This window comes from Diadema antillarum, unplaced genomic scaffold, assembly GCF_040938485.1.
Source record: "Diadema antillarum isolate AM-2024a unplaced genomic scaffold, OU_Dant_1.0 seq00000710_RagTag, whole genome shotgun sequence".
Lineage (NCBI taxonomy): Eukaryota > Metazoa > Echinodermata > Echinoidea > Diadematoida > Diadematidae > Diadema > Diadema antillarum.
Window position 1 is genome coordinate 117,958 of NW_027271614.1, and position 27,955 is coordinate 145,912.

Here is a 27,955-nt window from a genome sequence, read left to right on the forward strand (position 1 = left end):
TATACTGGCAGATTCCACAGATTATTTTGTATTCTCCTTAAAGGATATGTTTTTATTTGCGTTTTTTTTCTCATCATTTTATTAATTTTTTTATTGAGAGCAGCATAAGATGAGAATGTAAAAAGGTACACATTATCCACAAGAGACTGTTAATGCTTCTGAATGTACCCCTTTTGAGAGCAGCTTGCTGTAGGTTTTAATGGGTGTTTGGCCGTGTTGACTGATTCTTGATCCACAGATGAAACATGTTGAGCAAATCTCTTCTACAAACGGTAGTGAAGGGAAAAGTGTTGTTACACAATCAGTATCTTGGAAGAGAAAGGGGAGTTTTGCTGTAGAAGACAAAAAAATAACAAGTTAACATTTCGAGGTTTTTTAGTATCAAAGAAATTTTCAAAGTTTATTTATCTAGTTATCTTGAGAAGTGTTTCAATGTTGTCATGATTGCCAGAATTCATCTTCCATCTGACATATCAAATTTATTTTATTCTATTTTTATTTTTTGCATACCCTTTACAGTTATATGTATTCATGCCTCTAAACATTCCATTGCTCAATACTTGTGTTTCGCAGATCATTTCAAGTCTCACTCTTTTGGGCTTGTGCACTCACAGGCAGAAGGTTTTCTCCAATTGATTTTCAGCATTGCCCTTTTCTGTTCTCATGGTTGAGCATTATTATAGTCACCAATGCACCTTATAGCTAGAAATTATTGAGGGGGAAGAACTTCAAGATAGAAAAATCACTGTTTACAGGTGAATACAGATGAATGTTTTCTAGTGTACATTCCATCTTTGTTGAGGGGGATGTGTGCATTTTTAAAGTACTACATCACCTCTGACAAGGCACTTCGTGTTGGAGTTAGAAATATAATTTGCCTGGTAGCAAAAAGAAAAAGAAAACAAAAGAACAAACAAAAACATGAGACAGGCTGCTGTTAGCTATTCAATGTTCATACCATCAAACACAGGCTCCAGAATAAGTACAGAAGAGTAATGAAAAAAAAGAAGAAGGTTAAGAAATCTGACACATGACCCGTAATCTCGCAAGAGGTTCACTTTGGAGAAGTAGCATCTAAACTTTCTGTTTCCTCAGATAAGAAACAGCACCTTTTCTAGGTGATTTTTGCTCGCAGGAATCAAGATCCCAGCAGAGAAAGGAGAAGACTCACTGTATAGCTGACACCACTTGTGTCTAAAATATTTCTCATGAGTGTGACGAGGATGGTGTTTATTAGGACACGTGATTATTTGCTCAACATCTTCTGAGAAACACAAGTACAAATTGTACTAAACATGCTTTACCATTGGCCCATCTGTAGCCAAATGTGACACATTTTGGTTACAGTTCCAAAGAGAATGTTTTCACTTAGCTGCACATGATGTGATTGTGCGTTTTAATTAATCAAGTCAGACATATGGAAGATTATTGAATAGTTCGAGCAGAGTATCTCAGATCATTAACATGAAGCAATTATAACGGTCATCTCTCAGATACAGCTTCAGGTAAACTACCATCATAAATAGCTGAGAGGCATCACAATATGCCAAGTGAACTCTCACCAAGTACCTGGTACATTGTCATGTAGGCCAAGCTGACAAATATCTTGGCTTGGTATATTTTGAGATAATTCTAATCCAAATGTTTTCAAGTGCATTGCATGAAATTAAAAGCAAATATATATCAACAAGTGATGACATATTTGGTATCGCGTTGTTAGAGTGACTGTGTGATGTACAGTAAGTGAGCTATGTTGTGTGTGCATGTTTTAATGGTTGTATGTTAATGGGAAATTGTTTACATTTTGAGGGACTTTAATAGTGATGAAGCATTGAGACATTTAATGACTTGAAGTACAAATTGCTTTACAGGCCTATGCATTATGTCTGAACATGGAGCTACAATACAACTCATGATGTGGCTCCATGGCAGAGACTCCAACGAAGACGGGAGATCTCCCGCCGAAAACCCATTTTTGCAAAATCTCCCGTTCTCCCGCTTGAGAGTTAATTTCTCCCGCCCTGGCTCTGTGTCTCCCGTTGGAAAGGATTTCTTACTTATTGCTATCGTATGTTGAAAAAATAAACCTTAGATAGCACCAGAGAGCATCTAGAACCCTAGGAACTTCGCGCTTCGCACACATCAACTTGGAGTCTCCCGTTTGCCAGGGGTTTCGGGCGGGAGAATCTCCAGATCAGAAGGTGCTTTGGGATGGAGTCTCTGCCATGGTCTGATAAGTACAATGTATTTAGTTTGAGGATATCATGCAGAATTCAAGTACCGGTACATTGATTGTACCTATACATCAATCAGAAATGACATGTTTAATGAAAAAACAAATGCATTAGTTCTGTAGACCTGTGTGAATTAATCTTATTCTAGTATTACTTTTGCTATGGGTTGAACTCATGTACCTTACAAAGACTATCAAATCATGTACCATTTTCAAATAACCACCATCGGGGACAAAGAAGTTCAGGAAAAAACAAAACATATTTGTTGCCTGAAGGTTTCAAAACATATGGGTGCATACTGTGCACACAATACATTTTCACTTAAAGGACAAGTTCACTTTCATAAACATAAGGATTGAGAGAATGTAGCAATATTAGTAGAACACATCATTGAAAGTTTGAGGAAAATCGGACAATCCGTTCAAAAGTTACGAATTTATGAAGTTTTTGTGCATTAACCGCTGGATGAGAAGACTACTGCAGTGTATGAATAACGTAGATGTCACATGCGTACAACAATATAAGGAAAATATACAGAGAATTTCACAAAATTTCATCTTTTGAAAAAAGTACACATTCCCTTGACTCGTTACCGACATATGTTATGGGTAATATTATTCCCCCTGCCTTTAGAAAGAAGCAAGTCAAGTGCTCTTTTATTATGCGAAAAAAGTGAAAATATGTTGAATTTTCTTTACATTTTCTTTATACTGTTGTACGCATATGACTCACAAGCTGTAGTAGTCTCCTCATCCAGCGGTTCCAACACAAAAATTTTAAAAATTCATAACTTTTGCCTCGATGTCCAATCTTCCTCAAACTTTCAATGATGTGTTCTACTAATATTGCTGCATTCTCTCAATCCTTATGTTCATGAAGGTGAACTTGTCCTTTAAAACCATGTTTCTTATCAAATAAATATGTCAAAAGTATTTATCTCATTCTTAAATAAAAGAGAAATAGCCCACAAAAAAAGAAATAACATTCAAATATGATTGGATACATATACAGTTAACAACAAAATTATTCATACCCTGGGACATTTTTAGTTTTGAGCACATTTCTTACAAGTAAAGGATGGAGTGATGGTGACCGAGTGTTATATCTCAACATTTCTATTGTTTTGCAAATGAGGTGAAACTAATGTCAATTTACCGAGGACAAATAAGAGTAAAAAGTTAACACCCAATCACCATCACTCCATCCTTCACTTGTAAGAAATTTACTCAGAACTAATAATTGCTCAGGGGTATGAATAATTTTGTTGTTAACTGTATTATTGTTTATTGGTTTTAGTTATACCCTCAACAAGACAAGTCAACAAAGTTATCAAGACCTAACTTCTTTGAAAGTGACAGTTTATGGTGTGAGAAGAAAAAAAAAAGAGATCAAGTAATTTATAACACATTGTAGAATTCAATGAACCATCTCTTTTATACCGTAGAACCCATAGAGTTGTATGTACGTGTACTATGGTACAGCTTTAGGCGAGATACAATACAGTCATACGGCTGAAACCGATCCCATGTACAAATATTCTTTTAATATTATTATTACTGTTTTAGTGGTACCATACATTTGCATGCGAAAGGAATCCACGTAGCTCCACGTATTAGCTTGTACGTACCTTGTACGTGTACCGTACAAACAGCCACCCACACCCGATCCTACTGAGAGCTGGTCACTCATCATAGAACTCTTTCTGTGGAGTCACTGCATAAGAAGTGCGCAAACCGAACCCCGGGCCAGTATATACGGGCGAGCTGGGGCGAAGGCAAGACAAGAAACTTCTTCACCGCGCTATTTCCTGTCGTACCACAAAAGGAAGCTACAGAGAAATCTCCTTAGAAGGTTGTGGTTGTTAACAAATAGATCTAGAACCCTTACGTAAGTCTGGAAATAATTTCCTTTCCGACCGAAAATGGTGTCCAACGGTGTTGCGAGAGGGAGGCCAGGGCGTACTCCACAACTTCTGACCCTGGGACTGCTCGTCGTTATATGCATTTTAGCCTTCAATTACTGGAATGTTTCGTCCAGAAGTCGTCTTCTGCAAAGACAAGTACAAGAGATGACAGTCACGTTGGAAGAGTTGGCAATGAAAAAGGTGAATGACTAGATCTAGACTTTCAGTCTAGATCAAACTTAAACAAGTTAAAGTTAACGTAGTTCTAACCAACAATGCAACATTTTTAATGCCAGTTCATTTCATGACTATGAGTTGTAACGAACGGCAGGCACTCTATAACGCATTTAATACAGCCTTAAATGTAAACCTTTACTTTCCCATTTGACTAGACTAGATACCCTACTGAGTATCCATTTACTGTACGATGTAGAAAGAATCCTATAGACAGTCTACAGTGTAGAGTAACTGCGGCAGTAAGCGGCCGTGCAGCCGTTCGCAGCAGGTATGGTAGCCCTACTAGCAGTTACATATCGACCACCTTCTTTTAACCCGACCACGTATAAATTCGCGCACTGAACACTTAGTATGCACTTCTCTGCGCGCAAAGCACATAAAAATGGATTGGCTTTGAATGTAGATGAGGATGGTGTGGGAAAACGCGATAATTCACTGTTCATTAATGGTTTTAATCAAGGACAAAATTTCCAATGAATATTTTCACCGAATCGTAATGACGGCACAATGTAATGTCTATGGAAGTTTCTAAAAGGCTTCTAAAAAGCTTTGTACAACATGGTCTTCAATACAACTCGGTTTGCGTGCATTGTCAATGCAAAAACAGCAGTCGATCCTAATAATGCGATTTACCGCGGGGAGCTGAAACGAGGCCACGCAAGTTCGTCGGCGATATTTTTGCACTGAAACTTCGAATCGAAAAGGGAACAACGGCATTTGATAGGGCTGGATTTTCTCAACCACGTAGGTCAAGTTTTTTACGTGAATTTCAGTGTTAAATATTCTTATCAAGCAAATAAACATTAGGCGGTCGATGAATAGTAGGTCCAACCCTACAACATACGCTGTAATAAATTTATACCGCTAAACACAGCATTGCACTGTTACATGTACATGCACACTATGCTACACATACTAACACACTACTAGCAATCAACAAAAACCAACCGATAAAATGGGCACGATATCTGACGAAAGTGAAATTTTCTTACCTAAATGACAACATATCGCGTCCAAAATAAAATTTTCGGTACTTCTTAACATAACAATTAAGAAATAATGGTCCAAGAAACTTGATTTTTTGTCGTTTTCCCGATGCTCATGGATTTTGAAAACATATCCTGACATAAAATAGAACTTTCGTGACCCGATGTGGGCCGCCATTTTTGTTCGGAAAGTGGATGTTACCATCAAAAAAATTCAGAAAAACACGAGAAAGACATCAACAACACCGCCAGAATTGCGCAAACGGGATATTTTACTCTAGTTAAATTATATTTGGACCGAAAGAACGGTCTGTAAGTGTAAGTTTAACTGGTCATCATGGTCATCGGGGATATGTTCCGCAGAGAGCTGCATCTGGCTTCACGGATCCCCTCCTGTACAGACCGAAGGCTATCATACTGGCTCCTGTGTAGGGATGATCTGCCAGTGGTCGTGCACAGACCAAACGTTTGAATATGATAGACCCAATTTCATACAGCTTTTTTACATTCAAACAAGTTTGACATGACATGACACATTATGCAGCATTTGGGGTAACTTTCGATCTCACATTGTGCAATCGAGAAATCGCTACTCACAGTACCGGTAACTAGGTTAGATCGCAGAAATTTGTATTCATATCGCAACATCGCCGTTCGCTAGCTGTAAGTCGCCATTTTGAATCCGTTAGCCAATCACATGCAAGGTACGTGTTTTAATAAAAGTTAACACATAGAAATCTATGTGTTTTATTAAAACAGATTTGTGTTTAGAAGAAGAAGAAATCTACACTTTGTACATGTACCTCGCATGTGATCGGCTAACGGATTCATATGATGACCTAAATGGTATCCCGGCCGGGATTACCAAATAAAAATCAGCCATTTTGTTGAATTATTTTTTTTTTTTTTAAGATTGTACCCTGGGTGCCAAAAAGTGAGAAATTATTTTGGTGCTGGAGCTAGCGCGCGCTAGCCACTGCACTGCACTGCACTGAAGCACACGTTATATTGCTAGAACAGTACTTATTGTAGTATACCATGCATGTACAGTGTATAGTAGAGTATCGCATGCAGTGGCATGGGAATTACTGTACACGCACACACAGTGCATGCATTTCTCTGCGGCTGTCCTCGAATGGACGTGAGGCGGCGCTACACAAGGTGGTACCCCGGGGTAACGCGTGATGCATCATATGTTGAAGAGCTGTTACGACCGTACTGACGGGCTAGTAGTTGCATCTTTTTGTCATGAAAATTCTACCAAAATGTTGCATAATTCATTAATCTGGTGAGTGCAATGCACTCTCGAAATATTTATTTTGCTGTACAAAATTAAATTTGCCGATCTAGGGCTGTGAATTAGACACAATCGAGAAGGGTGAGGTACCTCACCACACAGCGAGGTACATTTGTATAGTACAACCTTCTGTCTGTCTCTAGAGGAGAGCAATAACGTCAAAAAAAATAAAAGACTCCTCATTGTCATTCTGTAGGATTTAAGATTTGATACCAAAGTTACAATTGATTGGAGGACTTCTGATCAATCACTAGGATGTACAAGATGTATCTCAACTCTGCGACGGAGTCTTGGTACACTCTACATCAAGACTTCGGCTGCATGTACGTGTATGTGTCAGCTAGCAAGGGCCACCGCCCAGCACACACTTCAACTCGCAAACACTAACACTTTTGCATTGGCCAGCCGGAAATCAAAATGACATGGCTGAGTAATGTGTCAAGGACATGCTATTGTGTGTAAATAATGATAAAACGACTATTGATAGACTCTAAAGTTTCCTGACCAAATTGTAGTGGGGGGATATAACTTTCAAAATGAATTAAACTAATGCACCAAAAGAATTGAGGAAAGCCAGACAAATAATTTTGACCATACTAATGACATGGATAATGTATCATTACAATTTAGGTCTAGAAGTGCGAACAACAAACAGTACTGGTATATGATCAGGTTACTGTGACGTGGCTCGTGGAAAGGTCATTGTTAGAGTAGAAACATGCATACAGAGCTCTGTAGCGTGATTCTGCTCATGATAGATCAGGAATGTTGTGTTGTAACAGATCATCCAAGGCAGAAGATGTCCAAATGTACAAGAAAACTTGAGAAAAACAGCAACAACCAAACAAATACCAAAGATTTTTACATGTGTGAAAATCTTTTGTTTTTGTGTTTTGGTTGTTGTTTTGTATGCTTCTTTTTGTTGTTGTTGTCATTGTTGTTTGCTGTTGGCTTTGAAAACAAATGTGAAGCTCCTGGGAGAGAATGTCATAGTTCCATGACAAGACGGCTTTTGCTATGCAGCTCTCTCTAATGATGACAATTATGGGCAACATACACATATAAGGAAAAGCCAGTGTAATTTGAACTGTGATAATCTCAAATACAATATTCATAATTGTATTTCAACCACAAGAAGCTGTATTACTCCTTTGGGGAATGTTTTTGCTTGGATTACTGGTGAACTGTATTTTACTTTGATTTGTTGTCACATTGAAAGAGGTGTGATTAATTATGCTTGCTTCCTTCAGTGAGAACTGTGGTTTGTGGTTTACAAGTGTACATGTACTTAACTTAAGTCATGGGTAGTGTAACGCAGGAAACTAGCTGTCATTCATCTTGGTCAATCCTCTACAAATTCCGCATTTAATACTCTGTTTGTCATGTTCATTTATGGGACTGTCATGGCATATTTCTGATAAACACCTACTGCAGGTACACCTGGAGAAGCGTAGTGAGGCGCTCCAGAGTCAGATCGGCGATGCCAACAAAGTCAACTCTCTACTCAAGACGGAGAAAGAGTCATGCGCGCAGGAGCGGGACCAGATCAACCGCGGCAAAGACGAGCTCATGACCCAAGTGGGGTCTCTCATGAAGGAGAAGCAGGCAGCACAGTCATCACTGGTAGGTAGAAGGCAACACATTTTAATGGGCAGTCAGTCTCGCAGTGACGCAAAAACAACTCTTGGTCCGTGTGCGATTTTGTACAAACTCTAGATCTCGCGGTGCCTGAAAATTGATTTCTAGAAACCAACTTCCAAGGTATTAGAAATTCTCCTGTTACTGTAAAAGTGGAAATTTTCGCGGTGTTCAAATTTTCGCGCATTTCGCGCAACCAGAAACTAGCACGAAAATAAAAGCACGCGAATATTTTTGCTTGCCATATGTGCCTGTGCGTGATGTCTTGATTCCGCGGAATTAAAAACATGCGAAACTCTTCCGACCCAGCCAGCCAGGCGCGAAAAATTAGTCACACGAAAATATCCACTTTTACAGTATTGTCATACTGTTTTCTCAGCAAATGTAAGGTGACATGGCAAGGGTTTGAAGTGAAAAAATAAATGAAGTGTTTGTTCGCAAAAACTGATAAGTCCATATTTGCCAAATGGAGATATTTGCGATTAAAGGTCAAGAAAAATGAGGAAAATAATAAGAAATTTTTTGCTTCTTTTGACCATAACTTCAAAAATGTACCTTTATATGTAGTGACCAATATATCATTTAAAAGGTATTATTTTGTACTTTATGACAGAGACCGTACTTCAAAATCTTAAAAAATGGACTTATCGGTTTTTGCGAACAAACTCTTCAAATAGATAGATAAATACAAAATAGCATTTGGTGTAATGAAGACAAAAATTGTGGTATTTTGGGGATAAATATGATCTCTCAATAGAGAAGTGTTTGTTCCTGTTGTCACATGCTTGGCTCAGTGTACATATGTATGTTGACTCATGCCACATTAAACAAACCTCATATACACTTGTATACTGCTTCATCTATGGGCTTACTGCAAATCATCCATGTGTGAATTTTTTTTTTTTTTTTGATAGCTGTTTTCCCATGATTACAAGGCACGTTTGCTCAGAGTAAACTTCAGTCTGAAAATCCCACGGACAAACTGCATGGTAGAGTAATTATTTGTAGTGCGTGTGTGTTGCCCACTGATAGTGTATTGTACGAAATGATTTGCAGAGCTGTGTATATTACATGGTATCACACATTGTAGTCATTTTCAGTAATGATAATGATTATGATGATCTTAATGATAAACATTAGTGATAATATTTTATATGTGGAGCATCTGACAGACATCACTGCCTTTCCAAGCAATTTGTAACTAGAGGATCACTCTGAGAGCACAGACCTCTGCCAAGCTGCTATTTTCCACCGATGATCTTGTTCTTCCATAGAGATCAGTGCTTTCTACCCATACGTAAGCATGCTGAAAATCGCCCAATTTCCCAATATAGAAACCTTTTGTTACATCATCAATGCCAGCTGCGCAACGCGCCTTGCCGTGGACCAGAAACTAGAGCATGCACTGTAGTGCGCATATGAAATCTCAAAAATACGCAGCTTGAACTCCCAAGTTCATTGACCCTACCTGCCAAAATATTGAAAATCCTTCATAAAATCCATAAGAATTCCCAGATCACTACCAACATTAAATCATCTGTTACTTGTATCGTTCTCAACCTTTCCTGCAAGTTTTATCCAAATCCTTGCACAACTTTTTGAGTTACATCACATGTATTTTGCACACAGTCAAACAAACAAACAAACAAACCAATGGTAATGAAAACATAACCTCCTCCTTTGGCAGAGGTAAATAATGAGATACAATGATACAAGAGACAGAGTGCTCAATAACAGACAATTGAGTACATCAGCTTAATTGAATATGATAAGAACATACCATCTGCCATTTGATGGATGATACCACGCTGCTGCCACTAGCATTTCAATTAGATACAGTTGATTATCTAGCAAAGAAATGTTTTGTTTGGGTTTGTTTGTTTCTTTGTATTTTTTTTTTTGGGGGGGGAGGGGGTTGAGCTTTACAGTGCAGACATTGCTGATAAAGAAGGGAGTCGTTTCAATTGTTGCTCCGACAAATTGAAAGGGTCTTTTGAGTGCAGTGGACGTTTCTCTGTGTCCTTCATGCATTATTGTACTCGATAAAGTTCCTGGAGCAATCACAGTTGATACGTTCTATGCATCCCATACATGTACACCTGTAGGTTGCTCTCTATAATCCTGTATGAACAATACACTACAATGCAATACAAGGGGATCTGATTTTTGTGTAGCGGTAAACAAAAAGCAGAGCAGGGGTCCGTTTGATTTTTCTAAATGACAAAGATCTCCAGAGCAATATCGTGGGTTACACCTTTTTTACATTGAATGAAAATCAGTCAAGTTAGATTTCGTGCAAATAGTTTTGACATCCCAAACAAGCAAATGAAATGTCATATCACTTGTATAATTCAAATTAAACTAGGGGGAAAAACAGTTTGCATTGAAAAATGTACACAAACATTTGAAGAAACGTCTTGCAGTTGATTTATGTTGATTCCATATACTGGTTATATTTTGTTCTTTGTATACACTTGTCTTTTTTTCTATGTCAGCAGTGTGCAGTGGTATACCTGTAGAACTTTCAAGTTTTTATTAAGGACATTCTGCCAATGTCTGATGCTGCTGTGTACAATTGCAGTAGCATGTACAGTAATGTAACTACATGTACGTACGATAGATTGTGAGGTTTCACTGAAAAGGATGCAACATATTATGGTGTCTTCCGATTGCAGGGTCCACAGTGCTTGTACACAAATGTATGCAGAAATGTGAACATGTGTAAATATTACAGCTTGGATGGATATTTGTGTGTGTCTCCGCTGTTGAATTAAAACAAGACAGAAAGGAGTCGTTTACTGAATTCAGTCATTGTCACTGCTTTTACACCAATTCACTATAGTGATGCTCGTGATGATCACATTGGTTGTGAAGAAGAAACATCAGGCAACGAAGGATTGCCCAAATTTGCTCATCGACGTGATAGATTTGGTTGTTGGGGAAATACTGTATGAGTTAGGGACTGTACATTTTTTTTCTCATCGATCATTCTTATTATTATCATTGTTATTGTTATTATTATTATTATTATTATTATTATTATTATTATTATTATTATTATTATTATTATCATTATTATTGTTATCATCATCATCATCATTATTATTATTATTATTATTATTATTCTTAGCTGGTTAAAAACTTGCCTGTTGCTGACACTTTCGTCATTAGTCTGTAGACATAAAAGTTGAACAACTTTGGAGGAGAAGCATGCAATCGTATGATTTAATTGCAGTTTTGCCAGTTTAGGTGTCATTGCCATGATATTTTCTTCTTCTTCTTTCTTTCAGGAAAACTTTAGGAGTAACGCTTCACATTCAATACAACTACTTATGGAAATGAAAGGTAAGTACTTTTTGAATGCCTTTCTGATCAATTTGTGTGTGTTTGTTTAATCATTGCATTCTAATAAGTTTATGTGTTTCTAACGTAGTTGAATGAAACACTGAAAAGTACAACTGTACAACTGCTTGGTCTCATGGGAAGTTTGGTATGGCATCTCTGCTTAGTCTTTGGTGTAGCTGTGTGCCCATTTGTTTTCTTTCTTTCTTTCTTTCTTTCTTTTTTTTTTTCTTTTTTGCTTTGAAATACTGTGCCTTAAGAACAGTCATGTTTAACCTGTTAACTCAAATTCTCAAATATTTTGGTCTGACATGGTGTCAAACTGTACAGGTCTCATGTACGTCCCAAATACGTAGCAGTACTTGGAGCCCAGATTGCATATGTAGTACTTGCATAATATGTACACATAATGTAGTTGTTACAAACAAAAACAATTTTAAAAACTGTCTGGGAGCCTCAGGCAAGTGGTATTGTTTTCAGTGTATAAAATTTGTAATAAAGGCATGCACAGGATTCATATATATTGGTGAAGTGGTTGGTTATAATAAAGGAAGTTTTATGATTTATTTGTTGTAAGCCTACTGTGTAGTTCAGTGCACTATATACATTATTTGAAACCTCGATGCACACCATTGTACAAACACGAAAATCTTCAGTGTCTCATGAATTGATGGCTATCTTTTGGGAGAGTTGTGGTAAAGATGTATTCATCTTGAGTCTGAAGCTAAGAAGCTGAACCAAGTTTGTGCAGGTTAAGAGTGAATGTACATGTACAATCTCCATTGTACATCCAAAGTAACTGAAGTTTTATGGCTGCACATTGTACACCATACAGTGGTTGTGGTTCAGACTTCAAATCATATTGATCTGCAGCCACCTGGTACCCTGCATGTATTCACATAGATGTTGTATATTTTGTGATATTAATTGGATGGTTGCCAAACACTTCACTGATAAATCAATGTGTAAAAATACATTTGGTTTGCCAGCGGCAAAGTCTAATTGTACAACTGCAGAAAAAAAAAATCAGCCTCAATTTCCATTTGCCATACATGGTGTCTTGTTAAGGGGGAAAAAAATGTTCAGAAGAATGATGCACAGGGATCATAGGTGACTTGGAATAGCACTGATATTGTCCATGGTAATTGGATATTGTCACGACTCCAGCTCTCCTGTCAAAAGACCATTTTTAAAGAAATCTCCTATTCTCCTGCTCAGGCAGTTTATATTCTTACTAAAAATGTGTTTTCCTTTGCTTAGGATTTAGCTGTGTAGATTTAAACAAAACGGCTTTGATAGGCAGCAAGCAGCGATGTGACAGTGTAATTGCACGCTTCCCACTGATAAACCACTAACCACTTAGAGTGACTGAACATGACATTAACTTCATCATTCATGCACTATCCTCAAGGACAGTCACTGGCATTGCAAGCGTGTGGATACACATTTGGATCCCGGCCACATGCTACTCGGTGCTTGTGACGTGCATTTCATGCACACATTTATGACTACATTGTGTATTTTGTATAATCTCCAGTGTGGAAGGTGATCCATGTGGGAGAAGCTCCTGTCTAGGAGATGCTTAGGGTTGGAGTCTCTCTATCGTTTAATAGTGCTCACACATATCACAGTGTACATGTACCTCCTCTCAGTTGCCTGTAATCAGAGTAAGCCCAGCTTTCACGCCTCCACAAATTCAATGCATGGACAAAAAAGAGTATGTCCTTCTCATACCAATTAAGGAAAAAGGCAGTAATGAAGAATGTAACCGTTAAGCTTTGTTATGAAAACAAAAAGGAAGAAAGAAAATGACATACATGCAATACATGTACATGTGGTCTTAACACAGGCTATTCAGGAGAAGGTGCTTCCATGAGGTTGGGTCATCATAAAATATTTCAAAGCCTGGCATATTTGATACTGCCAATAATAGGCTCTCAAGCACGCAGTGAGGATTAATGCAATTATAACTCATACTCCATATCTTCACCCCTCTGCTTTTATGATCTCTTGCTTTCAACATAACAATGGTTTTGAATAAAACCGACAAAAGGAATGCAACAGGCCAGTGAATCTTCAAATAGCAACATTTGACAGGTTATGAAAACTTTTCTACCATTTAGATCTTGCAAATCATTTAACTTGAATCGTAAAGTAGCTATGTGATAAAATTGCTTACGTTGTTAGTGCCATTCTGCTCATTATTTAATATTTGGAGAATGTCAAACTGCGTCATATTATCATGAGTTGTATAAAAGAAAATTAATTATACACATACAGTTTATTGTATCTCTGTCAAAGAGGATGAGTGAAGCATGCTTTCCTTTATTCTAAGCTTAAATGTACCTACTTTTAATAGAAAAACTCTTTCAAGTATTGGAAGTTTTATTTTGGAGAAACTGTTAGATGAGGAACACTTTACATAACTATGCCAGGGGTGGTATTCTGAGGTCGTAATTAAGTCTGTAATTAACTTCGTGATTAAGTCGTGAAGTTAATAGGCCCTTAATCATGGGCAAAATCGGTATTCTGAGGACGTAATTAAGGTATGATTAAGTCCCCTGTAATTATCTTAGGTCCCTCCCATCTAATTGTTATTCCATCCAATCAGACGAGTTGTTAGAAGCCAAAATGATGATTACACGCGCAAATATGCCCTCAATGCGCGCTCCTCCACGCCCCTGTAATTACAGCCCAAGAGCTCCGTGCGCACACTCCGGTATTTGATTATAACCCCTCACCTACGCACGCGAAGGTCTCAACCTCTTTGCTCAAATAAAATGACAAAATTCTTGGAAGATCGGCTATATTTCTTCTTTTCTCTGAATTCTACGGATACCATGATAACAAGATTCAACCGCTCCTCGGTTACCGAAGACGGTAAGCATCGCTGTGGCAGAGAAAACACGATGTAATGCGTGATATCGGAGTAGTTAATGACACTCTTTGGTATCATTAAGTTTTTCATTAACTTTCATACTTAATTACACCCTCAGAATACCGATTCGTAATTAAGTCTGTGATTAAGTCCTCTCAGAGGTGCACGCGCATTGATACGCGCAAACGCGTAGGTCCTTCCCGCCAAAACGCTTGTTGCTATGGTAGTTAATATACCCCCTACTTAATCATGCTCTCAGAATACCAATTCGGTAATTAAGTGCTAATCAGACACTTAATAAGCTCTCAGAATACGGCCCCAGATTATAATATGATATCATACTTGAAACTGGCTTGAATGAAACACTGGTTTAGCACTAATATTGGAATTGTCATTCTAGTCATTGTAACTTTAAAGGTCCTGTTTGCCTTTGGGAGCAGTGATTTTAAAAATGTTCAAGATATCACATTTGATGCATGTAGGTCAGTTGTATCACAAAACATCCCACCATATAAAAAATTCACAATAAATCCTAAAATATAAGGAGATATCACTGTTCTTCTCAATAAACCATAACTGTAGACGATTAAGTCTGGAAACATTTTTATACCCCCACCCACACATAGTGTGTAGGGGGGGTATATAGGAATCATCCTGAGGTCGGGTGGCCGGTCGGTCGGTCGGTCGGTCGGTCGGTCGGTCGGTCGGGCGGGCGGTCGGGCGGTCGGGCGGTCGGTCCGTTGCAAAATCTTGTGGGTCGAACTCCTCTCTCATTTTTTGAGCAATTGACCCCAAATTTGGCATGTGTGACCGCTATCAAAGGTAGATGTGCAAGACACCTTTTTCGTTAGTATCGCATAATGCGTTGCCATGGAAACGGCATATTTTCGTAAAAACTTGTGGATCGAACTACTCTCTCATTTTTTGAGCAATTATCCCCAAATTTAGCATGTGTGACTGCTATCAAAGGGAGATGTGCAAGACACCTTTTTCGTTAGTATTGCATAATGAGTTGCCATGGCAACGGCAAATTTGTAAAAAATCTAGCAAAATGTTGTGGATCGAACTCCTCTCTCATTTTTTGAGCAATTGACCCCAAATTTGGCATGTGTGACTGCTATCAAAGGTAGATGTGCAAGACACCTTTTTCATTAGTATCGCACAATGCGTTGCCATGGCAACGGCATATTTTCATAAAAACTTGTGGATCGAACAACTTTCTCAATTTTTGAGCAATCAACTTCAAATTTGGCATGTGTGACCGCTATCACAGGCAGATGTGCAAGAGACCTTTTTCGTGAGTATTTCATAATGCGTTGCCATGGCAACGGAAGATTTTCATATAAATCTTACAAAATGTTGTGGATTGCTCTAATCTCTTAGGTTTGTAGCAATTCAGTTTGAATTTGGGATATACGATCAATGTAATGTATATTTGTGCAAAACACATGTGTGTGGTGATGAATCTGTTGCCATGGCAACAGAATTTTTTTTACCAATCATACAAAAATGTGTGGATTAGCCTAACTCCTTCAGTTTTCAAGCATTTGGCTTAAAAATTGGCACATGTGACCACTATTGTATGTAGATGTGCATACTTACTCTTTCGTCATTTTTTATCTATGTGTTGCCATGGTAACAGCATAGTTTGAATGAAAGTCATACGAAAATATTGTGGATTCAGTTAACTCCCTCAGTCTTAGAGCATTTGACTTGAAATTTGGCACACATGACCACTATAGTATAAAGATGTGCAAACTTAATCTTTCGTCAGTGATGAACAATGCGTTGCCATGGTAACAGCTTTTTTTTTACCAAAAAACATACAAAAATATTGTGGATTCAGCTAACTTTCTTTAGTCTTTAAGCGTTTAGCTAGAATTTGGCACACATTACCACTGCGGTACGTAGATGTGCAAAGGTAATCTTTCGTCAGTGGTGATCAATGCGTTGCCATGGTAACGGCATATTTTGAATGAAAATCATAAAAAAAATATTGTGGATTCAGTTAAATCCCTCACTCTTTGAGCATTTAGCTTGAAATTTGGCACATGCAACCACTATAGTATATAGATGTGCAAACTTAATCTTTTGTCAGTGGTGAACAATGGGTTGCCATGGTAACAGCAGCTTTTCACTAAAATGCATACAAAAATATTGTGAATTCAGGTAACTACCTCAGTCTTTGAGCATTAAGCTTGAAATTTGGCATATGTGACCACTAGAGTACGTAGATGAGCATACATTGTCTTTGGTCATTGTTGATCAATGTGTTGCCATGGTAACAGTATATTTTGAATGAAAATCATGCAAAAATATTTTGGATTCAGTTAACTCCCTCAGTCTTTAAGCATTTGGCTTAAAATTTGGCACAGGTGACCACTATAGCATATAGATGTTCAAACTTAATCTGTCATTATTGTTGAACAATGCGTTGCCATGGTAACAACATTTTTCACCAAAAAGCATGTGGATTCCGCCAACTCCCTCAGTCTTTGAGCATTTAGCCTGAAATTTGGCACACCTGACCACTATGTTATGTAGATGTGCAAACTTAACCTTTCGTCATTGTTGATCATTGTGTTGCCATGGTAACAGCATAGTTTGAATGAAAATCAATATAAAATATTTTGGATTCAGGTAACTCCCTCAGTCTTTGAGCATTTGGCTTGAAATTTGGCACATGCAACCATTGTAGTACAGAGATATGCAAACTTTGTATTCCATCATTGTTGAACAATGTGTTGCCATGGTAACAGTGCATTTTGAATGAAAATCATACAAACATTTCGATTAGATCCTAACTCTCTATGTTTAGAGCATTTTGGCTTCATATTTGGCATATGTTACCTGTACATTACCTAGATGTGCAAAAACTCTTTTGTCAGTGTTGAAAATGTGTTGCCACGGTAACAGTATATTTTGAATGAAAACGATACACTAATATTGTGAATTCAACTAAGCCCCTCATCCTGTTAGCATTTGGCTTGAAATTTGGCACATGTGATGGCTATGATATATAGTTGTGCAAAACTTCATTTTTTTCTTAATATCCAACATTGTGTTGCGCCATGGTTATACAATTTTTAATAAAAACCATAGAAATCTTCAGTTTATTTATCTTGCTCACTCAGTTTTTGAGCACTTGACTTGAGATGTGGGACATTTGACTAACAGTGAGCAATACATTTATTTACTGTTGGACAGTGCATTGCATTAGCTTTTTTTTTTTCATTAAAAAGTAAAAAAAAAATCATGGTTGAGCTAATTTCCTCAGTTGTGGGTGGGGGTATATTAATCACAATGAGTGATAGTTCTAGTTATTATAGCTATTTTTCACATTTTGTATATTCATCAATACTTAACATCGATCATACTGATTAAAATTTTTATATTGGTTGTTTCTATCCCTAACTCACATTGTAGAACTATTTTGAGGCACTACTGCTGGGTTTTTGTGTCATCTGCAAATTTCAATGGTAAATTATAATACTAACCTGATTTCATTCAGGAATGCTTGTGAATCTGCCATTTTTGTTTTCTTGCTTTTAAAGGGTGTGTACAGTTCTGATTAAGGTGAGGATTTAGCTTTTAACGTTTTGCGAGATATTCAGAAACCACTCTATGAGATGTCAAGGAGCATGCAATTCTAAGGGGTATCAAAAGTTTGTTTGATGAGAATTGGTTTTGAAATGGCTAAGATATCCCAAAACAAAGTGAAAGAAAGAGATTTTAATAAAAGGCGTGGCCTTTCGCCTTTTATCATTATCACTTTTTTGGATATCTCAGCCATTTGAAAACCAATTTTCACCTAATAAAGGTTGAATCCTTCTTAAAATTACATGCTCTTTCATATTTCATAAAAGGTCTCTCATTATCTCACTCTGGAATGTTCAAAACATGAATCCCCACCTCAACCAGTACTGTATAGTCCCTTTAAGATAACTTGGGCTTCAGTATAAATTTGCAGGTAATTATAATATCGCAAAGCTTCTTTCCTTCCACATTGAATTGTATTTTTTATGCTCACCTCTCATGCACAATGCCATGTCATCTTCACCCCTTCCCCCCCCCCCCCACATCTCCCAGCCAAGTACGAAGCCCTGCGGTCAGAGCACGAGAAGATTGGGGAGGTGACGCGCGTGGAGTCAGCCAAGCAGGAGCACACCATCCAGGACCTCCAGCAGGAGACGCGGAGGAACTACCAGGCGATCCAAGTGTATGAACAGCAGAAGCAGGAGCTGAGCCTCACCATAGGGGAGCTGCGCAACCAGGTGGCCATGCTCCAGGACCAGTGCGGGGCTGCCATGCAGCAGCAGCAGCAGCAACAACAACAACTACAGCAACAACAGCAGCAGCAGGTGAGAGGGCAAAGGTCAACTTACTTGTCACACCCATCCCATCTACTAAATATGTATTGATGCATGTGCTCCCTTTTAGTGGAAGCTCCTTTTCCGTGTTTAACAAAGCAAATTTAGCGCATTTTGAGTGGAATGAAATAAACAAGAGCTGTGAAAGCTTCCATTAAAATTGCACACAAATGTCAACAAAAAAGTTTGAAAATTGCATCTCACACATTTTATATTGTGAACAATTGTATTGGTCACAGATGCATTATGAGCAAATGCATTAGTTCTTGAGATGATGTTATATCACAACTTTTTGACTGTCTTGCATACAAATCAGCACTAGATTCTTCTTCTTATGGAATTATTATGCAATTTTTTTTGTGCTCATTTTTTTTTGTGTTTTTTTTTTAATTGCAATATTACCTCTACTGTTCAGTTTGTTGAGTGTTGTTCCCCATGTCAAAAAACAAAAAACAAAAAACAAACTTGATTATAAAATAGATTTTCCTTCAAATAAGAATCAAAAGGGGGAAAAAATGAAACCTTAAAATGTGATGATCTCCAAGGCAATGTCCTTCATTGTCATGACAAAGCTATTAGCCAAACGTTATATTCATGAATGACAGTAAACATGTCACTGCTGGTATGGAAATGCTTGCTCGCTTTAAGCAATTGAAGAAGATTACTAGTAGTTTAACCTTCTCCGTTACTCTGTTACTCTGTTTTGTGCTGGGTTTTTTTTTTCTGCATGTGCGTGTGTTGTTTTTTTTAATTGCATTGCAGCTGATGATCTCCTAGTGGCCTTGGAATGATATATTAAAAAAAGAATTAGATCGATGTGCTGACCCCCCAAGAGACAGATTACTTTTTATTGGATTCTAGAGAATTGAACTGAGACTCAACAGTAAAAATATATAGCAGAAGAGAAAAATTGTTCTGGCAGATCAACCTGTCAGTATAAAATTCAATCTGATGACTGAAGAAAATTCAAAAGGCGTCCTTATTATCTAAAAGCTGTATGCATGCTTTGGCAGCATTTACCACTGACACGTCTGAAAGCCAAGTCTTCTCGAAATGAATAGTTTCACTCTTTTGCATTTCTTTTTTTTATGCCTCCGCCACGAAGTGGTGCCGGAGGCATTATGTTTTCGGGTTGTCCGTCCGTCCGTACGTACGTCCGTATGTCCATACGTCCGTACGTCTGTCCGTCCGCTTTCGTTTACGCGATAACTTGAGTAATGTTTACTGGAATTTTACCAAACTTAGTCCAAGTATGAAGTATGATAGGGCAATTATTTGATTAGATTTTGGGTGAAATCGGCGAAAGGTCTAAGGTCAAGGTCAAATCATGAAATTGTATCCGTTTACGCGATAACTCAAGACTGGATGGAGTAAATTTCACCAAACTTTGTTGGAGGATGACATATGATGGGACACTTACTTGATTAGTTTTTCAGTGAAATCGGACAGAGGTCAAAGGTCAAAGATCAAGGTCAAATCCTAAAATTTATCTGTTTACGTGATAACTCAAAACTGGATGAAGCAGCTTTCACCAAACTTGGTCCAAGGATGATTTATGATGGGACAATTAGTTGATATGATTTAAGTGACATTGGCAAGAGGTCAAAGGTCAAAAGGTCAAGGTCAAATGCTACAAATGTTGCAATTTCCCCCATATCTATGCAATGCCCAAAGGTATTTTCTCGAAACTTGGTGTGGACATGTACTACTGCGTAAAGATTCTCCAGAGAGAGTTTCATGTCATAAGGTCAAAGGTCAGAAGGTCAAAGGTTAGGTGAAAATGTTGCAATATCACTTTTCTCGCAAATGGTTCAATGTATCTTCGTGGAACTTGGTACATACGCATGTACTGACAGGCAGGGATTATCTAGGGAATTTAGGGGTCATGGGTTAATAGTCAGGGGTCAAAGGTCGAGGTCAACTCCTCAAAATGTTACTATTTCCCTCATATACTAGTATATGCAATGCTTGCATTATTAGTTTCAAAACTTATTACATGCATTACCTAATGGAGATTCTCTTGGAAATTTCCAGCCAGAAGGTCAAAGGCCAGGTTTCAATGCCCCCCCCCCCCAAAAAAAAAAAAAAAAAAAAAAAAAATCCATTTTGTACCATCATTACACTCTTTCTTCATACCTTGGAAATTACTCAATGCATAAACTTATAAAAAATTCAAGTAAAGATTCTCAATTCCCCAAATATGTGTACCTGCACTCTTAGAAAATTAAAGCAAACCCAGTTCAAGACATTTCTGACAAACCTGTCATTTCAATATTTTGCCAGTTATGTGAAACTGTCATGGATCACACATTGTGAAGACATTGTACTATACGCCTATTGGGAGAATCATGCATTATGGCGGAGGCATCAGTCGCCATAGCGACATTTCTAGTTTATCATGCTGCTTATGATTTGCTATAGGAACATGTTTCTGTGTTCTGACTCATACAGATTTATATTTTTCTTTTGTCAAAGTCATGGAAAGTTTGAGCTTTGGTCTTTTTTTCTTTGTGGAATTAACATGATCTTACTCTCTTCTCCCCACCCTTTCACCCCACCCTCCTAGGTTTGTTCTCCTTTGGGGTATACTTTCAGATTAAACTACAGTCAACCTTGCATAAATCAAATAATCACCTAAATCAAAGGTCTTTTTAAGTCCTCTTCTCTTTATATTCTATTAATTTTAATCTCTCATAAGTCAAATTTTCTCTTAAGTCAAAGCTATTTCTTCAGTCCAAGTAGACTGGACTTTGGGAATGTTGACTGTATCCCTCATTTAAACATGGGTAGCTTTCAGATCCTCTCTTCATGCATGTACTTGAGGATGCTTTGTAGTTGTAGTTTTGCATTGTTCACTTACCAATTTGATGGCATTGCATTCAGTTTAACAGCATTCTGTCAAAAAAACCATCATGCTTTTTAGTTAAGGGCAAGTCCAAGATAAGGTCCCCTCAGAAGGCAAAATTTCATCTTTGCTCAATATTGACATGTTTGGTATCATTTTGAAGCTTATGAGTTGAAGTTTTGATTTCCATGGAGGAAAAAATTATATTACGTAAATTTATGCAAATTTCAAGGGCTTCATTTGCATAAATGTGAAACACAGCGTTACGTATGGGACATTTATAAAAATTCATATTAATTCAAAGGAAAGCAAATGATATTTGATTAATATGTGGACATAAGAAGTTCATCAAATAGTTTAACTTGGTATGAAAATTTAGGGATTATGCAAATGATTATGCAAATTAGCTCGTGTCCTATCATGACATGTCCCATACGTAACAAATTGAGGTCATTTTTTTAGGTTTTTTCTGAAATTGCTAAGGTTATATTAATGCCCTTTTGGAAAGTTCTAATTTATTGTTTAGAGAAATTAAATACCATAGAAAAATGAAAAAACAGTAAAAGGAATATTTTTTATTAGGCATTGAAATAATGTTACGTATGGGACAAATGCGTTACGTATGGGACATCCTCATACATAATGCATGTGAATGCATGTAGCTAGCTGGGAAGGTCTCTCAGTACACAAATGGTCAATCATCCTGAAGAAAGCATCCCAACATTGTAGCTACTTTTTGAGTTATAGACACTTTAAACAATACATGTACTTGACTGAACAATTTTCAGAAAGGGGGAGGGGAAAATGGCAAAATACACAATGAAAAATCAGCATTAAAGGGATGGTATTTTTTTGTAGAAATGGGGATTCAGTTTTCAACATTTAATGAGATGATTGGAAACTAATTATAAGAAGTACTAAAGAGCATACAATCCTAAGACTAGAGGAATTCAAAGTTTAGTGATGGAGATCCAAGTTGAAATGGTTGTGATAAAAATATTTAAACAGAATATAAAGTAAAATGATTTTTTTTTTTATTGCAAGTGATACACAAATTGTCCTTATTCAGGTTTCAATAATAGCCACGACAAAATTCATGGGTATACATACTGAGGTGTGACTCGAATCAATGACTTGACTGCTAGACAGACATCATATATCTACTCGATCACTGGGGTTCCACGCAGCAGGTATTGCTTATTTACAGTTGTATAAAAATTAATATTTCTTGTGTCAAGTTGTTTTTTATTGAAACGAAATGGCAAACTGCCCTTCATCAATGGAAGTAAACACTTTCAACTATTCAAGTTTTCAGTAGTAATTATCCTGATGAAAATAGGGCATACATACTCAGGTTGGTCAAAAAAATATAGAATATGATTAAATATGATTATGATAGAAATATTTGGGGAATATTGTTCCCTTGTCAATCTGGATCAGTATTTGAGTACAATGTAGTTTCAACTGATTCCATTTCAATAATTATGCAAAAATTTGTTTATCGGTATTTTGCAAAATTATTTTGCAAAATACCCATAAACATGTCTCTCCACACACTAAACGAATGGGGGACAAGGGGCATGCATACTCAGGTTGGTCATAAAAATATAAAAATATGATTGAATATGATTAGGATGGTGAATATTTGGGAAATATTGTTTCCTTGACAATCTGGATCAGTATTTGAGTAGTTTCAACTGATTTTACTTCAATAATTATGCAAAATACCCATAAACATGGTTCTTCACACACTAAATGAATGGGGGACAAACTGTCCCATACGTAACTGTCCCATACGTAACACGTCATGTCTGTCTTTAATTAGAACCTGTAATTAGAGCTTTTTACCTAATGACACGAAACTTACCTGTGATAATCTTGAGTGTTGTGACTTTCATCACAGTGAGTTTCAAGTTGTAGAATGAAATACTTTCAGAGAGTTTTGAGGTTGAAAAAAATGTTCAAAAAAACAAAAATTTTCTGGTCCCATACGTAACGGCACATATTTTCTCTTCTAGAATATAATTGTGAAGGTCATTTTTCTCCATTTTTTGCATGATCATACTTCTTCTAGATATCAATCACCATGATAAAGTTTAATATGGTCAAAAGCCATTAACACTATTTTTCAGGTCATAAAAGTCTCTGAATGTCCCATACGTAACGCGCGTGTTATCTTGGACTTGCCCTTAACAGTACTGTAGGATGCATTGTCCGTTCATGCTTTTTGTCTTGTGTCTAAGTTCATGTTATGTTTTTTTCTCGGCTGTCTGTCATGGTTCGTTTTTGGCAATTATAGACAATCTGTCATGTGTCACATATTGTACGCTCTGCTATTTTTGGCATGGAAACTTACAAGTTGGCAGCTATTCATGTGTCATGGCTTTGTGTCCATAGATGGGTGTGCAACAACCCCAAGGCATGTATGGTATGCAACAGGTGATAAACCAACAGCAAATACAGGTAGGTTTCAAATATGGTCGGGGAGGGGGGGGGGGGATGTGTACATATATGTCCTTAAAATTGGAATTCACAGACTTTGACAGATAGAGGGGGAAAAAAATTAAATGAACAAAGTTTATGAAAGATTCATTGAAGTCAGACAAAATTTTTCATTTTCTCTCTGATTGTAATTGATCCTTTCACTTTCATGTGTGCTTAATTTCATTATGTCCAAAAATGTCAGCTTAAAGGGACTGTACAGTACTGGTTGAGGTGGGGATTCAGATTTGTAACATTAATAAATGAGATAAGGAGAAACCTCTTATGAAATATGAAAGAGCATGTAATTTTAAGAAGGATTCAATGTGTATTTGAAGAAAATTGGTTTTCAAATGGCTGAGATATCCAAAAAAGTGATAATAATAAAAGGTGACAGGCCATGCCTTTTATTAGGATCTCTTTGTTTCACCTTGTTTTTGGATATCTCAGGCATTTCAAAACCGATTTTCATCAAATAAACTTTTGATACCCCTTAGAATTGCATGCTCTTTGACATCTCATAGAGTGGTTTCTGAATATCTCGCAAAACATTAAAAGCTAAATCCTCACCTCAACCAGAACTGTACACACCCTTTAAATATGGAGTGGATTTCCTAGTTATCTGTAAGCATGAAGAATGATATTTCTTCTTTTTTTTTCAAAAAGATCTGAATTGTAGCTTTCAAAAACTACACAAAATGTTTGCACAGTTTCAGCATTGACTGCAAATATTTGCAGCTAGTGTGTGTACATTTCTATGGGATGTCATGTAATAGCTTGACCCAAAATTGCAAAATGGTACACGTGTTTGTTCTATGGGAGATTAAATTGCAGCCTATTGTAGTATGAGGAGAATTGTGAGTGTGGCTACTACCCCCCCCCCCCCCCCTGCCCCGCCCAAAGATACTAGCCCATGCCTGACCAAGCAGTTCCTGTCCCATGAAATTTATAGTCCACAGCATAACAAAATATACCCTCAGTATCCCCTTCGCTTTTTTTTTTTTTTTTTGCTTAATGTTAACTCAGTAATGTGCTTGAGATTTTGACTATACACTGTATGTACGTACAGCATGATCATTAATATGTTTGTGCGTTGAGATGACACTGTCAGCCTGTGCATGAAGAGTTTCTAATGTCACCATCCGAGTTTGTCACAATGCAAATCACTTTTAATCCATCCCAGCTCGAGTCGTTGGCGTGGTGAAATCAGAGAAGGATGATTCATCATCCAGATGGCATGTCTTATCAAAACAAAGGGAGGGGAAAAGAAAGAAGATAAATTTCTAAAAACATATCATACAGTGTACAACAGTGTGGTTACCATAATGAGTATTCACAAATTCTGTGCTAACTGTGAATATTGTGAGTAACGGTACACGTTAGTATTACATAATTGATTCTGTAATGGGGCAACAGATAGTGTTAGAAGGAATAAAAGGCAATGTCACGCTATATTAGGAGTTGATGTCCTCACCTCAAAACTCTCCATATGGCCCTTACACATAACTATGACAAATTTACTAATCATTTTTTGTTGTGGGGGGGGGGGGATTCAGAAGAAGACACATAACCAAGCATTTTTCACACTCACAATGCACAATTTGTATATTTGGCATAAATACCTTCTAAAAGCTTTTTATTAAGGTTGCTGACAATAGTGAAACAGGGACTGTAGGAACAATTGCAGACATGTAGTATCATTGTATGATTTCAGAATCGTTCAATAGGTCCCATCGAATAAGAGAACTTGTGTGTAATAATGATAAGAATAACAACAGTCATACTACTACTACTACTACTAATAATAATAATAATGATAAAAGATTATTTTAAAAAATTAATAATAATGATAATAATTATAAGAAAATAATAATATTAATAATAATGATAATAATGATAATGATAATAATAATATTATTATTATTATCATCATCATTATTATTATTATTATTACTACTACTACTACTTCTACTTCTACTTCTACTTCATCTGCTAGTATAATTGCTATTACTTTCACTATTATTATTATTCAGTTCTTAGAGACACATACCAAAAGAGTGTCTAGTGTGTATATAAATATAGAAATCGTAAAAAATGTCATTGTTCATAATCACTAACATACTTAACAATCCTGAAAAAGATTCGTTTTTGATGACACACTTGTCCATGAAAGCTGTTTAATCACCCACTGTAAATTTTCAACTGTCCAAAACAGACTCAGCATCACCTCTAATAAGCCATCTGTGATATGTTTACTTCATCTAGCTGATGCTTACTGTTAACCTATAACTGGCATGCTTTATCTCCATACTGACATCATTAACCCAAAGAGTCTCAGAAACCACATATTTCTATTTTTGATGATGTATTTTTTGATGATTTTTTTTTTGCTCACCATTGGTAGTTTTTCTGAAGAAAGAAGTAAAAAAATAGTTTTCTTTGAACCCTTTATTGTTCATACATATATGATTTTGTTCGCAGAATAATTTTAAAAAGCCTTTTATTTGCTACATTTAGAACTGATTCTGTAATGGACAGCATATTCTTGAAGGTTAAAGTGCTTGTCTCTCTGAAATTGGCAATTTTTTAATAATTTTTTTTCTAATTTTGTATCTAATGAATTTAATCATAATCTTTCACTAATAACTAATGGGGCGGGCTGCAAAAAGGACAGAATCTTTGAAAATTCATGGATGTTGTGATTTTTATGCCTCCGCCACGAAGTGTCGCTGGAGTCATTATGTTTTCGGGTTGTCCGTCCTTCCGTCCATCCTTCCGTCCGTCCTTCCGTCCGTCCTTCCGTCCGTCCTTCCGAAGTCCGTCCGTAATCGATTTTGTGGACAACGTAACTGAAAAACCGTTTGAGGTATCCTAATGAAACTTGGCATGTGTATGTATGAGTGAACGAAGTTGTGCCTATCAACTTTTGGGTTTACACGCTCTAGGTCAAAGGTCAAGGTCAAGTGCTCAAAATTTCACTATTTCCCCCATATCTATGTAATACCTAAAGGTATTTTCTTTAAACTTAGTGTATACATGTACTACCAAATGAAGATTCTCCAGACAGAGTTTTTGGGTCATGAGGTTACCGTTCAAAGGTCAAAGGTCAAGTGAAAATTTTAAAATGTCATTTTTCTCCATATCTCTGAAGTGGTTCAAGGTATCTTCATGGAACTTAATACATATGCATGTACTGACTGGAAGTGATTATCTAGGGGAATTTGGGGTCATGGGGTCAAAGGTCAGGGGTCAAAGGTCAAGATTAACTCCTCAAAATTTTACTTTTTACCCTCATATTTATGCAATGCCTGCAGGATTTTTCTTGAAACTTACTGTATACATACATGTATTACACAATAGAGATTCTCTGGGAAGTCCTCATCATGAAACTTAGTACATATTTATGCATGTTCTGCCTGACAGTGATTCTCTTGGAAATATTAGGGTCGTAGGGTCAAAGGGCAAGGGTCAAAGTCCAGGGTAAAATGTTAACAATTTACTATCTAATACTGAAATTATACTTTTTCTCCATCCCTTGAAAATTACTCAATGCATAAAACTTATAAAGAGTCAAAAGTCAAGTAAAAATCCTCAAATCCCCAAATTCATACTCTCTTAGAAAATATAGCCATTCATCCAATTAAACTTAGTTCAAGGAATCGAACATTTAACACATTTGTGACAATCATGTCCTTTTTATATTTTGCTGATTATATTAAACTGTCATCACACATTGTCAAGACG

The 27,955-nt window shown here is 36.9% G+C and overlaps 1 protein-coding gene across 1 annotated transcript in view; it reads left to right on the top strand.

The window, feature by feature from the left end:
* The first annotated feature begins 3,958 nt into the window (after positions 1 to 3,958).
* The window catches only part of LOC139737856 (uncharacterized), a 42,149-nt gene continuing 18,152 nt past the window's right edge, over positions 3,959 to 27,955 (top strand). The window contains exons 1-5 of the mRNA XM_071648526.1: positions 3,959 to 4,338; positions 8,092 to 8,280; positions 11,586 to 11,640; positions 18,605 to 18,876; positions 24,128 to 24,193. Of these exons, the coding sequence (XP_071504627.1) occupies positions 4,156 to 4,338; positions 8,092 to 8,280; positions 11,586 to 11,640; positions 18,605 to 18,876; positions 24,128 to 24,193 (765 nt within the window). The 5' untranslated portion in view covers positions 3,959 to 4,155. The remainder of the gene's footprint in view (positions 4,339 to 8,091; positions 8,281 to 11,585; positions 11,641 to 18,604; positions 18,877 to 24,127; positions 24,194 to 27,955) is intronic.